Source organism: Juglans microcarpa x Juglans regia, chromosome 1S (assembly GCF_004785595.1).
Source record: "Juglans microcarpa x Juglans regia isolate MS1-56 chromosome 1S, Jm3101_v1.0, whole genome shotgun sequence".
In the NCBI taxonomy this organism is placed as follows: domain Eukaryota; kingdom Viridiplantae; phylum Streptophyta; class Magnoliopsida; order Fagales; family Juglandaceae; genus Juglans; species Juglans microcarpa x Juglans regia.
This window is the reverse complement of record NC_054595.1, coordinates 27,645,859-27,660,094: the sequence shown is the minus strand read 5'-3', so window position 1 is coordinate 27,660,094 and position 14,236 is coordinate 27,645,859. Positions and strand designations below refer to the sequence as shown.

At 36.0% G+C, this 14,236-nt stretch overlaps 3 protein-coding genes across 5 annotated transcripts; 2 read left to right on the top strand and 1 right to left on the bottom strand.

The window, feature by feature from the left end:
• Window positions 1-353: 353 nt before the first annotated feature.
• LOC121245472 (glycine-rich cell wall structural protein 2-like) lies at window positions 354-1,475 on the top strand. The gene has a single exon (XM_041143549.1). The coding sequence runs from the start codon at window positions 646-648 to the stop codon at window positions 1,258-1,260; it is 615 nt and encodes a 204-aa protein (XP_040999483.1). The 5' UTR covers window positions 354-645; the 3' UTR covers window positions 1,261-1,475.
• Window positions 1,476-4,206: 2,731 nt separating this feature from the next.
• On the bottom strand, window positions 4,207-9,658 carry LOC121246618 (protein BTR1-like). 2 transcript variants are annotated; one of them, XM_041144810.1, is made up of 8 exons: window positions 9,271-9,658; window positions 8,436-8,674; window positions 8,211-8,317; window positions 7,070-7,263; window positions 5,445-5,569; window positions 4,874-4,969; window positions 4,736-4,797; window positions 4,207-4,633 (listed from the first exon to the last, which is right to left on the bottom strand). In XM_041144810.1, the coding sequence occupies exons 1-8, from the start codon at window positions 9,353-9,355 to the stop codon at window positions 4,537-4,539; spliced, it is 1,005 nt and encodes a 334-aa protein (XP_041000744.1). In that variant the 5' UTR covers window positions 9,356-9,658; the 3' UTR covers window positions 4,207-4,536. The 2 variants fall into 2 exon arrangements, with proteins under 2 accessions (XP_041000744.1, XP_041000745.1); XM_041144811.1 differs by having other exon boundaries at window positions 5,445-5,506.
• A 1,223-nt stretch (window positions 9,659-10,881) lies between these two features.
• LOC121247662 (uncharacterized protein SYNPCC7002_A1590-like) lies at window positions 10,882-13,994 on the top strand. Of its 2 annotated transcripts, none has more exons than XR_005937272.1 (6): window positions 10,882-11,287; window positions 11,388-11,578; window positions 11,694-11,739; window positions 12,220-12,302; window positions 12,400-12,607; window positions 12,888-13,747. XR_005937272.1 is itself a non-coding variant. In XM_041146062.1 (6 exons), exons 1-6 carry the CDS (start codon window positions 11,056-11,058, stop codon window positions 13,782-13,784), a joined length of 741 nt encoding a protein of 246 aa, XP_041001996.1. In that variant the 5' UTR covers window positions 10,883-11,055; the 3' UTR covers window positions 13,785-13,994. The 2 variants fall into 2 exon arrangements, 1 of the variants encoding a protein (XP_041001996.1); XM_041146062.1 differs by having other exon boundaries at window positions 10,883-11,287; window positions 12,400-12,516; window positions 13,713-13,994.
• Window positions 13,995-14,236: the final 242 nt, after the last annotated feature.

The following is a 14,236-nucleotide window of genomic DNA, read 5'->3' as shown; positions in this document are numbered from 1 at the left end:
TTGAGTTTCTAGTTGTTTCTAATTAATCCAAAAAAACCTTGTAAATATACCTGTGTATGATTTGCACAGAGATTTACTTCAACTGAAGTACAAGATCAATATCACGTTTTTTTTCAAAGAGAACTCCTCCCCCACAACAAATAAAAAAAAAAGAAAATAATGCCTTCCTCCGTCCGTGTGCAGTGAGGACTTCAAGTATGAACAGATTGACGAAGTGGGGATTTCATTTCATGCATGGGTCCCATCTCCAAAGCTACGTTTCAGGATCCATCAAGTCAAAAGTGGAGGTTAACTTGAACATTCTATAGAGAGAATTTGCATGCAGACAAGATCAAGAAGGGAGTCCACCAACATATGATCGCGCAGAATTGCACCATCTCTACCCCCACTACCAACACCACTAACCAAGAAGACAAGGCGTTTCGAATTATCTTTTTATAATCCATTGCACTGAAGTGACAATAAATAAACGAAGCTACCAGAATGTGGGAAAATGTCACCTTTACGATGCCTATATATAGACGCCCTGTCTTGACCTTTTTCACTCGCAAGGTACCGATTGCTCAGAGTGATCAGTAAACACGGAGAAATCTTGATCTCCATATTAATCTTAGTCAACCTACGTTGACTTTTGGTATTTCAGAAATGGCCAGCTCTAGGCTGGTTGCTGCTGCATTCTTGGCTTTGCTCCTTGCTGACCTTGCCTTTGCTGCGAGATCACCAAAGGTCATAGTTGGGAAGAGTGGAGGCGGTGGTGGAGGAGGGGGAGGTGGTGGTGGTGGTGGAGGTAGTTCAGGAGTTGGGTCCGGTTCAGGCTATGGTTCAGGGTTCGGGTCTGGGAGTGGTTCTGGATATGGTATTGCAGGAGGAGGTGGTGGTGGCAAGGGAGGAGGTGGAGGTGGTGGTGGAGGATCTGGGGGTGCTTCAGGGTCTGGATTTGGGTCCGGAAGCGGTTCTGGGTATGGGTCAGGTGGTGGGACTGGAGGTGGAGGAGGTGGCGGAGGCGGCCAAGGCGGAGGAGGAGGTGGAGGTGGAGGCTCAGGAAATGGAAATGGAAATGGATCTGGTTATGGCTCGGGATATGGAAGTGGCAGCGGATATGGAAGTGGGGGTGGAAGTGGAGGAGGTGGCGGAGGAGGAGGTGGTGGTGGAGGAGGAGGAGGCGGCCACGACGGCAACGGTTCTGGCTATGGCTCTGGCTCTGGCTATGGTAGTGGCTATGGCTCCGGAGAAGGTTATGGGGGCGATGAATTTCCATGAACATAATAAATTTGATCAGTTTCTTCTGATCATTTACAATTTCAGAATAAATTGCAGCGTCTTCACCCTCACTTTATGCATGTTATGTGTTGGGTGGACGTTGCAAACATCCGTACCCGAACATTTGCACCCTCTTAGACATTGTTATTGTTATTATAATTATAATTATTATACTTCTACAATATAAAATAAAATGTTACTTTGTTATTGTTAAATTGAGAGCGTGATATAATTTCATGATTTTCGTTGACCATATTCTCAATCACATGCCAAGGATCTCAACTATCTTCCACATTAGGTTCTTAGCTCCATCCCAATGATAAAACTGAAAGAAATGTTCTTTCCTTATTCTAATTCTTGTCTTCTCGAGTCGACAAAATTTAAGATGAAAAATGATATTGCTAAAAAAGAAATAAGGCCAGAAGTTAGTAGTTACGAGTTTCCAACGACTAACTAGGGGCACCCTTCCAATTTCACAACTCGGGCTTCAAGATCGTTCCCAGCTTCATTAAACTCATTGCTCAGCAGCAACTGGCAGGTATAATGACGATGATAATGATTGACTACAATGGCATTGATTACAACAGAAAATTTGAATCCAAATAGAGAGAATTCATTATCCTGAATTACAGAAATGATTCTTTTTTTTTTTTTCTTTTTTCTTTTTCCCTAATCAAGCTTGCTTATCATAGATAAATAAATTATTACGAACTATTAGAGGGAGGGTCATTTCCACTATCTATATATAGAATACAAGTAAGTAATTTATCTATGGGTATGCGATCAAATACAAGGTTGGTTGCTGCTCATTGCGCTACTGAGTGCGCATATCGATTTTGAGATCGATATATTTTTTTAACGCTCCAGCATAATTTATTTTCCCGCATTCGAGCAATATCTTCCATTATAGGCCTAATTTTCCAAACTTGATCTTCACCTTGAATTGCCGAGATTACAAGTTGTGAGTCTCCTTCTATGATTGTGCTAACTTTTTGTAGTTTTTCTACCATTTTTATTGCAAGGAGAGCTGCATAGGCTTGTGCCATTAGCGGATTTGTGGAGTGATTTTTTTCTGTCTAGATTTCTATGATTTTTCCATTTAAATTTCGGCTTAGCGTTGATGAAGTGGAGAAAGTATCCCTTACTACTGCACCAAAGGATATGCTTATGTGCCCTTCTAGTGGATTTTGCCATTTCATTATTTTTGCAGAATTGAGCTTTGTTTTCCATGTCTGTAAATTTTCTTGGTATAAGAAATCCAGTTGCTCTTTTGCTTTCTTTAGAGTGATGACAGAATTGTTGTGAACAACTTCATTCCTCGTTTGCCAAATGAAATCTAACATCAACACTATGAATATTTGGAAATGATGTTCTTCTTAGGCTCCTAGCCCCATATTTGACTCGGGCTTGATTATGATCGAAATCCATTCTTGTATTGTATTAATCGTCATAGATGTTAGGCCCCGTTTGGATTTAGAGATAAGTTGAGATAGTTTGTGAATAGTAAAATAAAATATTGTTAGAATATTATTTTTTAATATTATTATTATTTTAAAATTTAAAAAAGTTGAATTATTTATTATATTTTGTATGACAATTTGGGAAAGCTGTAATGATGGATTGAGGTGAGTTTCCAATCCAAATATGGGCTTAATGGCCAGCTACTTTGGCTTCATAATATTCTCGTAAAAGAGCATTCCATAAAAAGATGGAATTTTTTTTCTTCTTGATCTTCACATAATGGACAGTTGGAGGAAAGCAGACTTGGAATATAACACTTCGGTCAATTTCATGTGGGTAGCATATTCCAGATGATTTTCCATAAAAGGAGCTAATGGCAATCATGAATTTTTCCCTGCCAAAATTTTCCCAGCAAGCTACTTGGAAAGTTTTGCGGTGGGGAATATGCAGCTCCAGCTGTTATGTGGTAGGCTGTTTTAATAGAGAATTTCTCATTTTAGTTTTTTGTCCAAATCAGACTATCTATTCGATGATTGGATTGGGGTAATGAGATTTTTTGGATTTCTCTTATACTGTCCTGTTCAAAAAGGTTGTGTAGTTTTTGTTCATCCCATGTATGAGATATTTGGTTAATCAGATCAGAAACTCTCAAGGTGGGAATGGCTTCTATATTTTGGTTCCGAGGTTTGGGTCTAAAATTTTCTAGTATTGGTATGCACGGATCCGACCAAACTTTGACTGAGTTGCCATTAAAAATTTGAAAGCACATACATTTTTCCAGTGTCTCCCTTGTCTTCAGAATTCCTTGCCAAAAAGTTGAGTCGCCTATTTTTTGTTTATTTTTTGTTTGGCCTTCCAGAAATATGAGTGGAATTTATGTACTTCTTTGATAGGATTGAGTGCAACATACCATGATTTGCTTGACTTATTTCCCATCATGTTTTAGCCAGAAGAGCTAAATTCATATTCTCCATCAGTCTTAAGCCCAGACCTTCTGCTTTTTTTGATTGGCATATCGACTTCCATGATTTGAAATACAGTTTGTGCTTTTGGTCTTTTTTTGTGCCCCATCAAAAAATTTTAAAACTTTTATCTAGCACTTTGCAAATTGATTTTGGCAGAAGATGTGCTGACATTTGATATGAGGGAATTGTGCTTGCCACCATTCTTATGAGCATTGTCCTACCTGCCTGTAATAGGAGTTTTGATTTCCATCCTTCTAGTTTTCTGTTAATATTGTCCATTACAAGAAGAAAAGTACTACATACACAAATAAACCTACAAATTTATGCGACTTCATGTGATCTATTAGATTTACTTTATAATAAAAATAACTTTACAATCTGACATATTGCATCAAGCCACGTCAGTTTGTAAGTTTATTTTTGTATAATTTTTTTGTGGCTAAAGTATTTCTCTTACAAGAATCTTCAAACATTGAACTGAATATCCATGAAAATCAGACAAATACTTGAGAAAGTTTAGTAGTTTAAAACTGTAAGTAAAGCTGATCATTCTATATGGTCAATGAATTATGGCTTCTTTCAACATGTTCTTCCAGATTAAAAAAAAAAAAAAAACATCCTTAACCTCACACAAGTTACCAATAAATGATCTCTCTCAACAAGAAGATTTCCCGCTCTTGCTCCTACTAAATTATGCAAATTTCTTCCAACTTATATCATCATATGAGAACATATTTCAACAGCCCCTGTTCTTTTCTTTTGTTTTAATGAGGACCAAAGGTATTAGGAAATTGCAGGAAGGTCCACCAGAACGTTCTTAACATGAATTCTGAACAGGAATGTTTTAAAACTAGTCAATCACCCTCTCAGAAGCATAGGCCACCTTCTGCATTATCATGGACTCGGCTGCACTTATTGCTCTGTGTGACCCTGAGATTGTTACTTTTCTGCAGAACAAGGTACAAGACGGACAAGCCATTAATACTTTATTGCCTAGGAAATGATCCTATCGGCAAGCAAATCGAAGACCTTGATCAAGTCCTTTTTACCTATTAGTCGTCCCAGGTACAAAATCACCTCTATCTGATATCTTTATTCTAGCCCCAGTAACCTGCAGAAAAATAATGTGTTATAATCACACGCTTCTGCATTATGCAAAAAAACTACATCATTGGATACTTGTGTACCTGGCTGATTTCCATTACATTTCTTCCACCACGACCAACAACCAACCCAATATGATCATCTGCAACGCCAATAGTCACTGAATTGCTGCGATCCTCCTAGAAAACATCAGAACGCTTTCTGTGAATCACAATCCAACATACATGGGACAAATTGCTCGGAGCATCTCAAAACAATACCAAAATGATGTCCAAAGATATTAAAATGCAACAAACAACTCCAAATCTAGATTAACTCCAAATCTAGATCATTCTGATTTTTACTGTACAAAAGGTCAAACCATCTGGAAAACAGGTAGCACAAAGCCTAGTTCTTTCATTGCTATTAAAACCATCAGGAAGGACATCCAGTTTCTTATCGGTGCTTCTAACCAAGGTAGCCTGATTTGCTACCAGCTCTGGGAGTTCTTCATCAAAAGCATACCTCAGTCATGCAAAACTGGACTCTACCATGCAAATTTATCAAGCATCTCTACCAAGAGCTACAAACTCTTAGAAATCCGCATTAATATAATCAATGTAATTAACATCTTGAAACATCAACAAAACTAAAGCCTTATGGAGCATAACAAACCTTGTTGCTCTGAAACTTCCCTCCAGCTCCATTTGGTCCATAGCTCATTGTATTCTGGGGTGCTGTTGCAACAGAAGGAAGCACATATGTATGTGGAGTACCATGAAAACCGGAGAAGGAAACACCTAAAGATTCAAGTTGAAGGGAACTTGCTTGATATTAAAGTTCACCATTATAACTCCAGACAAAATATATAAGCAACATAAAACTATGCTATAGCCTGTAAGACCACAATTCCTATTTATTGAAGAATATGTATGGTCATTACTTAACATTGAAAAACGTCTGATGTATTATTAGAGAATGTTATACAATGGCGTAGAATGTCAGGTACTAGCATTTCCATAAAACTTGTCAATGGACCAAATGTTACCCGCACTGGTGGGTTTGGATAGACAGTACATATGAGATGAGATGGGATGTTTTGTTGAAAGTTGAATAAAATATTGTTAGAATATAATTTTTTAGTATTATTTTTATTTTGGAGTTTGAAAAAGTTGAATTGCTTATTATATTTTTGTATGAGAATTTGGGAAAGTTGTAATGATGTGATGAGATGAGATAAGATGTTTTGTGTATCCCAACCCACCCTTAATGTTAATGAACTGCTAAATTCATATCACCCAGGGCTAAGGTAAATATTGTTTACTCAATGAGTCCTTGATGCGTGAACAGTCTTTAAACAATCACCACTACCAAAATAAATAAACCAACAATTCAGTCAACAGGCCATTTAAAACCAGTAAGTCTGTAGTAAGAAGTTGAATATTGTTTTCCACTTGGGGTATTTTTAAGCTTTACGATAATATATGGTGTAAAAACATCCCTGTCAAGTGTCAATAAATTAAGGCACTACTTTGCAATACCAGTAAATGACAGAGGTTGGCTCTCTGTTATTAAAAAGAAATGCAGGACAAGAAGATGGAATTATCAGACCACAGTACCAGATCAAGCACTACAAGCATGGATGACAGAACATGTGCACTGAACATGTAAGGACACCGACTTTACAACATTGCTTTCATTTCAATATCACCACCCAAAATTCCATCAGCATCTTCAAATAGAAAATAAGGTAAAAAAAGGATGGATGCTTGATTCAAAGAATATACCGCACATCTCTTCGACAATGGAGGAATTTTGATGGGGCACCTTGCCTTCAGGCCACAACTAGCAACTATAGATCTTACACAGGAATTACTGTCTTCATAATTTTAGGAGACAAAATTTTTTATAAGGTTTTTAGGAGACAAAAATTAGAGGCACGGCATGTTGTCCTTGTGTGAATCAACGCAAAAGTTTCAATATATAGGGTCTTTAACGAACCTTCCAAATTTCACTGCAAACCTACTCGTTCCCCAAAAACATTTAGCTATACTCATTTACAAACCTACCAAAATGTCACAGCAAACTGCAATCCTGTGCTACGTACGCATTAACCAAACTGTAAGCACTTCACACCAAACCCAAGGAAACAGAAAAACTGATTTGCATTACTTAAATCCATAAGACCTGAGAATATAGAGAACATGAATGAAACGTGCTAGTAGCAAATGAAAATTATAAGCTGCTCAGAGTAGAATAGAAGCATAATTAAATTGATAATTTGATAACAGAAGACACACCTGGATATGAAAATGGGGTATTCATGGACTGGGAGTAATGAGGGTCTTCAGCTAGCTTAGAAATAATCAAATCAATAGCCCGCATCTGTTCATCTAGATTTCCAGTAAGTGTCACTAGTCTATCATTCAAACCATAATAATTATTATCCAGAGGAGATATCTTAATGCCAGCTTGTGAGTCTTCGATAAATGACCTGATCAATCGCAAAACTAGACATCAGCAATATTTTTTTTAGGACAGTAAATGCACAAGAACCTGTAATACAAAGTCAATAAGTAGTTGATCTTGCAATTTAGAAAATTCAGATATCGGGAATTACAAAACTACAAATACAAAACTAAAGACGTGTTTTCTATAGGCTTTTATTTTTTGCTTTTTTACCCATAAAAAAAGTGAGTAGGAAGCATTGGAAAGTTCTTTGGATAAAAATTTGCGAGGTGCGCTTTTTTGGGTTTTATAAAATTTGTTTTTGGCTTTTTGTTTTTTTTTCACGGAAACTTAGGTATGAAATTTTTTTTGGCAGATGAAAAATCGTTCTGGTGTCTAAGATGTATAGATTGAAAGTGAAAATTTTGGTTTTAGAAATTCTGAAAAACTTTTAAACCAGGAGTTTTAAGTTTTAAATAAGTGTGCATGGGATCATTTTATTCCATGCAAGTTTGTGCTCGAACTTAATTACACTTCAAGGATTGATAACTGGTATAGTTGAAGTCCTGTATCAAGCTTTAAAATCAAATTAGAAATGCATTTTATATGAACTTCAGTTTCAGAAAGAAAATAATGCTGTAACGCTAGTATGTTCATTGTTTTCTCACAAAAAAGGAAACAACAAAATTGGGGTAAAAAATTTCAACATCGTCTAGGGGCCTAGGGCCATTCTAGCTTAAAGAGGTATTTTAGGCTTATATATTAATTTCTCATTAGCAGAACACATTCAGATAAGTATCATGAAGAAATCAAATAAACCATCCCAATGTTTGACCATTCTGAAAAGGGAAAGAAGATTTAAAAAAATTCAATCGCAAAAGCATTTTTATATTGTGGCCTATAAAAATTTCCATCTATCAGTAAATTCATAAGAGTATAGATCATAAGCATGTTTCTTTCATTAAGTAAAGAAACGGGGATAAGTTTTCCTACTTAATGGTGGAACCCCCCTTCCCAATTATGCCACCGCATGAGCTGTTTGGAACAATGAGCCTCACTTTTGTTCTTGGATCAACATCATCACCTCCTTCAGCATGAATCTAACCAATAAAACCAAATTTTACTTAGAATAGTGTATATGCATAATAAGTTAACAGAAATATAAAGTTAAATAAGCACTTCTTTATGAGTAAAGTTAAACAAAAAAATAAAGATTACCTCACTCAGAAATTTGGCAAGAATGAGTTCTACAGCCTTGAGTACGTCATTAATGGTTCCAGATATCATAATAATCCTATCAGTTGTCCCTGGGAAAAATTCCTGGTTGCGTGACAACTGAATACGCGCTCCAGATTGTGACTGAAAATCTGTTATTGTTGAGCCACCCTTTCCAATAACAGAACCAGCTGCAGCATTTGACACAAGAAACCTGATGTATGTAGGTTTCTCCATAGAATCTGGGAGATGCAGGCATCGCAGAAGATTACCAATAAGCAGAAGTAACAAATTTAAATCAAACCTCAACAATTAGGATTATCGAAAAGAGGTCAAATGATTATGTTATTTTACCGTCACATTCCATGCAACTTCCACGGTCATAAAGTGCATATTCAACAACCAAGATATTATAGACTTATAACAAAGTGTCATCTGTGCAATACCACAAATTATGTAACACAAAACGGAGCCTCATATAAATAATTTTTTTTATAAGTCTCATATAACTAATTATCATATGTCACTCTCGGGACACTTCAACGGAAATGACTGTGATTCTCTACACTATGGTTCGGCAACCAAAAAGAGAGAGTAACAATAAGTCATTTCTTCTCTTTTCATCTATTTTCTGAGTAGCTTAGGGTTAGGTTTCAGTTTCGACAGAGATGCAGATTTGAAAACTACATTGTCATCGTCCAACTGCGTCATGGCCGTTATCAAACAATTACAACAAAACAAAGTAATCAGAACGCACTTCAGCAAATAATTACATAAAATTCTATGGAGAGATTCAGACTTTTAGAGAGAGGGAGAAAGTAGATCGGATCGGAAAGACCTGAGGTTGGCGATTTGGGAGGCGGCGGAGATCGCTTCCGCGGTGCCTCCGGAGAGGAAACGTAAGAAGACTCTGTCGACTCCATTCCTATTATAGTATTATCTCCTCCGCCCCCTCCTCCGTCTGCGCGCCCGCTTCTAGAGAAAGCAGCAAATTCACAGAGAGATATCACGAAAGAGAGACAGACAGACGCAATTAAAATGACTTCCGAGAGGAATACAAGCCGAGGTTAAAGAAGATGTGCGAGAAAGAGTGAACAAGAGCAATTAGTGTGCGCTGTCGGCGAAATGGTGGATTGGGTTTTGGTGGAAGCCTGGAAGGTGCTGAGCTTGTTGAGTTGGAGCCGCCGCTAGCTATCCATATTACCTGTATGCAGATTGACGCGTGCGCGTGTCCGTTAAATATAAGCATTTAAAAAAAAAAAATGCATAATGATAAGTACATTATTTTTATATAACTAAATTACTCTATTGCCAATCAAACAATCAAACGTTGACCTTCACCTAATTTTGGCCAACCTTTTTGTTTGCTAGAAAAGTATTACTTTGGCTATTTTTTCCTCGGATTCAACTAATTAATTTATATGTAGATATTATAAAATTTATAAATTAACATAACCTAATCTCATATATTATAGCTAATTGTAAAATTGAAACCTCTAAAAAATATCACATTTTATATAGTATGATAAAAAAAAAAAAATAGAATGAAATAATGATTTCTTTTACAGTCTACACTTATTTTGTAGTTATGCTTCTTGATAATATGATTATTTCCCCAAGTATCATAGAAAAAAAGTTAACAATCACCATACCGTATTTATTTCCTTTTTTGTTGTGTTTTAATTAAATATTAAGTTTTTTATAATCAAGTTAGGTTTTAAGATAAAAGGAAAATATCCATTTTAATCTCAATGTTCAATAAATAATAATAATAATCTTGTAGATAACTATTTTATGTAATAAATTGATATTTTCATAAAATTTTAAGCATGATAGGAATTGACTATTTCATCGCATAAACCACGAGGCGCGTCATAACCAATCTCATTAAACGTGTGTGTGATATTATGCCACATTTTAATATGGTATTAGGAGATTGAGTAATACTACTCATCATTTCAATTCGTATTATCTTTTTATTGTTTTATAATATAATATTAGATGATTGAAAATTATTTATTATATTTTATTTATAAACCAACCGTCTAATGTCATATTGTGAGATGATAAAAAAAAAAAAAGATAATGAATATATTTGTTGTTGGAGATTATCTTATTGCAATATTACAATCGTCCACATCAATAATATTTTGCCAAATAAAACTCATTACCTTATATGTTGATCGAGTCGAGGTAAAAGGGAAAATCTGCGAGTGGCCTAACTGACGATTTTACTCTTATTGTTTTCATTTAATATTGATAAACAAACAATCATGTTTTATTTTTAATTTTAAGAAAATTCATAACGAAGTTTTTTTGGTTAAAATTTTGTAATACAATAAACATGAATAATATAAGTATGGAATCTAAACCTTGACAATATGCATGAATAATTGCGTATTTAACCAAACATTCCAAAATAAAAATCACGTGCGCCTAGCAAAGGTGTAGCGAGCCACGCCCTCTTGGTCCGGTTCCTCGCCACCAATCTGTATCGCCTGCTGCCCCGCAGAGTCACGCCAAGCTCATCCATCCACACACAAATCTTCAAAGATAAGAAATAATAATAGAATAGTTTTGCAGTATTTTATTTTTCCTCTGGGGAAATTATCTTCGTGGTTTGATGGCAATAAGCTCTTCTTGTTTTAGTAATGTTGGATGGAGTCCCATTTCGTATCCAGGCGCAAACACTGGAAAATCTCTCTGCTTCAGGCATGGTCCAGTGGGTTTAGCTTCCTCAAAGGAGGAAACTCCCAGGCCCTCGCTTCGTATCTCGGCAAATTCAGTCCAGAGAGCCCGATTCATTGCTCGGCGTAAAGAGTCTGTTTCGGTTCGCCAACTCCAACGGCCTCTAGGTAATGTTAGGATGGGAATGTATCTTTCTGGTTTAGTTGAAATTCGAAATAATAGGGGTATGGGGATATTGATTGGGGCTTTTATTTATTGTTGTTGCAGTTGAGTATATGAGCTTGCCCGCGAGTCAGTACTCGGTGTTGGATGCGGAGCGGATTGAGAGGGTGGATGAAAACACGTTTAGGTGTTATGTGTATAGGATTAAATTCTTCTCGTTCGAGGTTTGCCCCGTTTTGCTCGTCAGAGTGGAAGAGCAGCCCAATGGGTGTTGCATTAGGCTCTTGTCCTGCAAGGTCTTTGGGTGTTTTCGCTCTTTTTTTTTTAAAAAAAAAAAAAAAAAAAAAATCTTGTGAGTGCTTTTGGGTTGGATCTGGTGGTACCCTTTCTGATTATCATTTTTTGGTGCAGCTTGAGGGTTCGCCGATTGTTGCTGCACAGAATGACAAATTTGACGGTTAGTCACTTTTTAGCATTTGGTTCATGAATGAATGTTATCGGCACAAAATGGAATCAGTTTGTAGAAGGAGAAGAATCAGCCTTGTATGTGTTAGAAATTAGAACAGGATGAGTGCCTAAATATGGCATTTAGATGTTAAAGGGAAAAAAAAAAAAAAAAAACTATTGATTCAAGCTGGAGTTTGTGGGTACTAAAAGAAATTGCCTTGACAATGATTATTTATTGTACAAAGTAACGGCATGGAAAAATGGGTGTGGTATGTAGATTGAACTAACTGGTGGAAAATTTTTTATTCTGGGAAATACGTGTCCATTTTTATTGTCTCATAGAAAACTTGCACGCAAGAATATATATTTGATTCTTTTTTCAAAAAAATAGACATAAAAAGTCTCATAGAAAAACCTTTATTGTGTTTGAGTCATTTGCTTTATGCTTTTTTCAGGACTGCTTTGACATTGATTTGGTATGGGAATGCAGCTTCTATGGTGAACCAAATATCATGTGAGAGCAACAAAAGCAACTCGTTGGTGCAACAACTGACCTCAGATACTGTCATTGAGGTAATGATTTTGAAGTGCTCTTTTCTAGTCATAACAAGACATTTAAAGTGATTGTAAGAATGTAAAGATTGCATATGGGTTATTTTATGGTATCCAGGTTGGCATTGAGGTTCCTTCGGCATTTCGTCCAATTCCAGTGCAAGCAATTGAATCAACTGGCACCCAAGTCCTTGAGCAAATACTACGGATTATGCTACCCCGGTTTATGGCACAGGTTTGTCAAAATTATAATTAGCTTTCAATTTTATCAAATAAAAAATTTGCAGTTTGCTACTCACAAACAATTCACTCTAATCAAAATTTACCAGTGTTTGGAACATGTTGTAATTTGAAATATGATTACAGATAGCAGTTTTGGTTTACAATAACATCAATGACAACTTATTGTCCATGTTGTGGCAGAGAATCTCCCATGTGGAATATTTTTGTTTGTTAGGCCTACCTTAGTTTTTTACAAATGGATGAGATCCCTAGTTATAAAAAATAAAAATAAAAACAAAATGGTGCTTCCTAAAACTTGTATTTACTTGAGCCTTTTTGGTTTAGAATTCTCAAGTTATATATATGCTGAATGGTGCCGAGCAGCTGGAGTTCTTACATGTCTCCTTATCTCTCACTTGTCCTTTTTTTTTTGCTTGAGGTCTTGTTGATTCTTCCCTAATTCTATATTTTTTATAAGTGATTCTTCCCAAATTCTTGACACTTGACGTCTTGGAAATAGTGTTAACTAGTCTACTGCTGTTTCAATGTATTTTAGACTTTTTGGGATATGTTGAGATATCCCAATGCTGAGATATGTTCTCCAAGTTTTGGTAGTGGAAATCAACATCTAGTATGGAATATATTCTGTATTGGTGTCCTGGCAAATCAAATAGTTAATTTCTGTTGTTGAGCATTTAAAGGTAGGAACCACCATCTGACTTTCAGAGAAAGGCATTCAATATTAGATTGGGTGCCCGTGTCTCACCTTTCAACGCTATAAATTTTTATCTCTTCTACTTATCAAAAAAGTTTTGCTCTCTTTTGGCGGCCAGCAACATCATAAGTTTAAGATATGACTCTCTATTAGTTCGTATTTTTAGTTGTTATCAATTGTGCAAGGATTGTACTTGGTAATAAATGCTGAGCCCATATGTTAGCAAATGCATAACGCAAGTCTGCAAGACCTTGGAATCACAATAATAACAAGAATGCAATGTCACATTTCACATTTCAATAAAATGTAGATAATTTTATTTTCTGCAAGTCTATTGGATGAGCTTCCATTTTGATTCTTATGGGTCCTCTCATTAGTATTAAAAATATCGGATAATAATTTTCTTGTGGCAAACAATTTCTGGCTCATGTACTGTAGAGCCAAATATGTTTGATTCTTATCGGATGTGTTGTATTTCATTATTGGCTGTGCAGCTTGTGAAGGACTATCAAGCATGGGCTTCTGGTGATGCTTCAAGGCAGCCTCTTGGGACAGGTCAGATTTGAGATTATGTATAACAGCCCTCGCCAGTGCCCGGATTCATCGTATGTTTATATTGTCTACCATTTTCACTGTTCCCTAGCTTGTATTCAGGACGAAACAATCAATAAACTATATCTAGGAAGTTATTTATCCAACTTATTGCTGTAGACTGTTACCAGTTCATCTGTAAGTGGCTTTTCTGATGGCTTGGGTCGCCTGCGATCAATTCTTTACTTTGCTCTTTAAGGTTGTACTCGGTCTGCAGAAATTATCTTTTGAATCTTCATGGAAATATATTTTTTTGAATCTTAAAACAGGAGAGACTGGGGAATTCACATTGAAAAAGAGAGAAAAAAAAAAAAATACAATCTGCCCCTTAATAAGTTACTGTATCCCGACTGGTTTTAATTACACCTATTGGAAATTGCAAGTTATATGTTGAAGTTTGATTTTATCATTCCTCCACTACAAATAG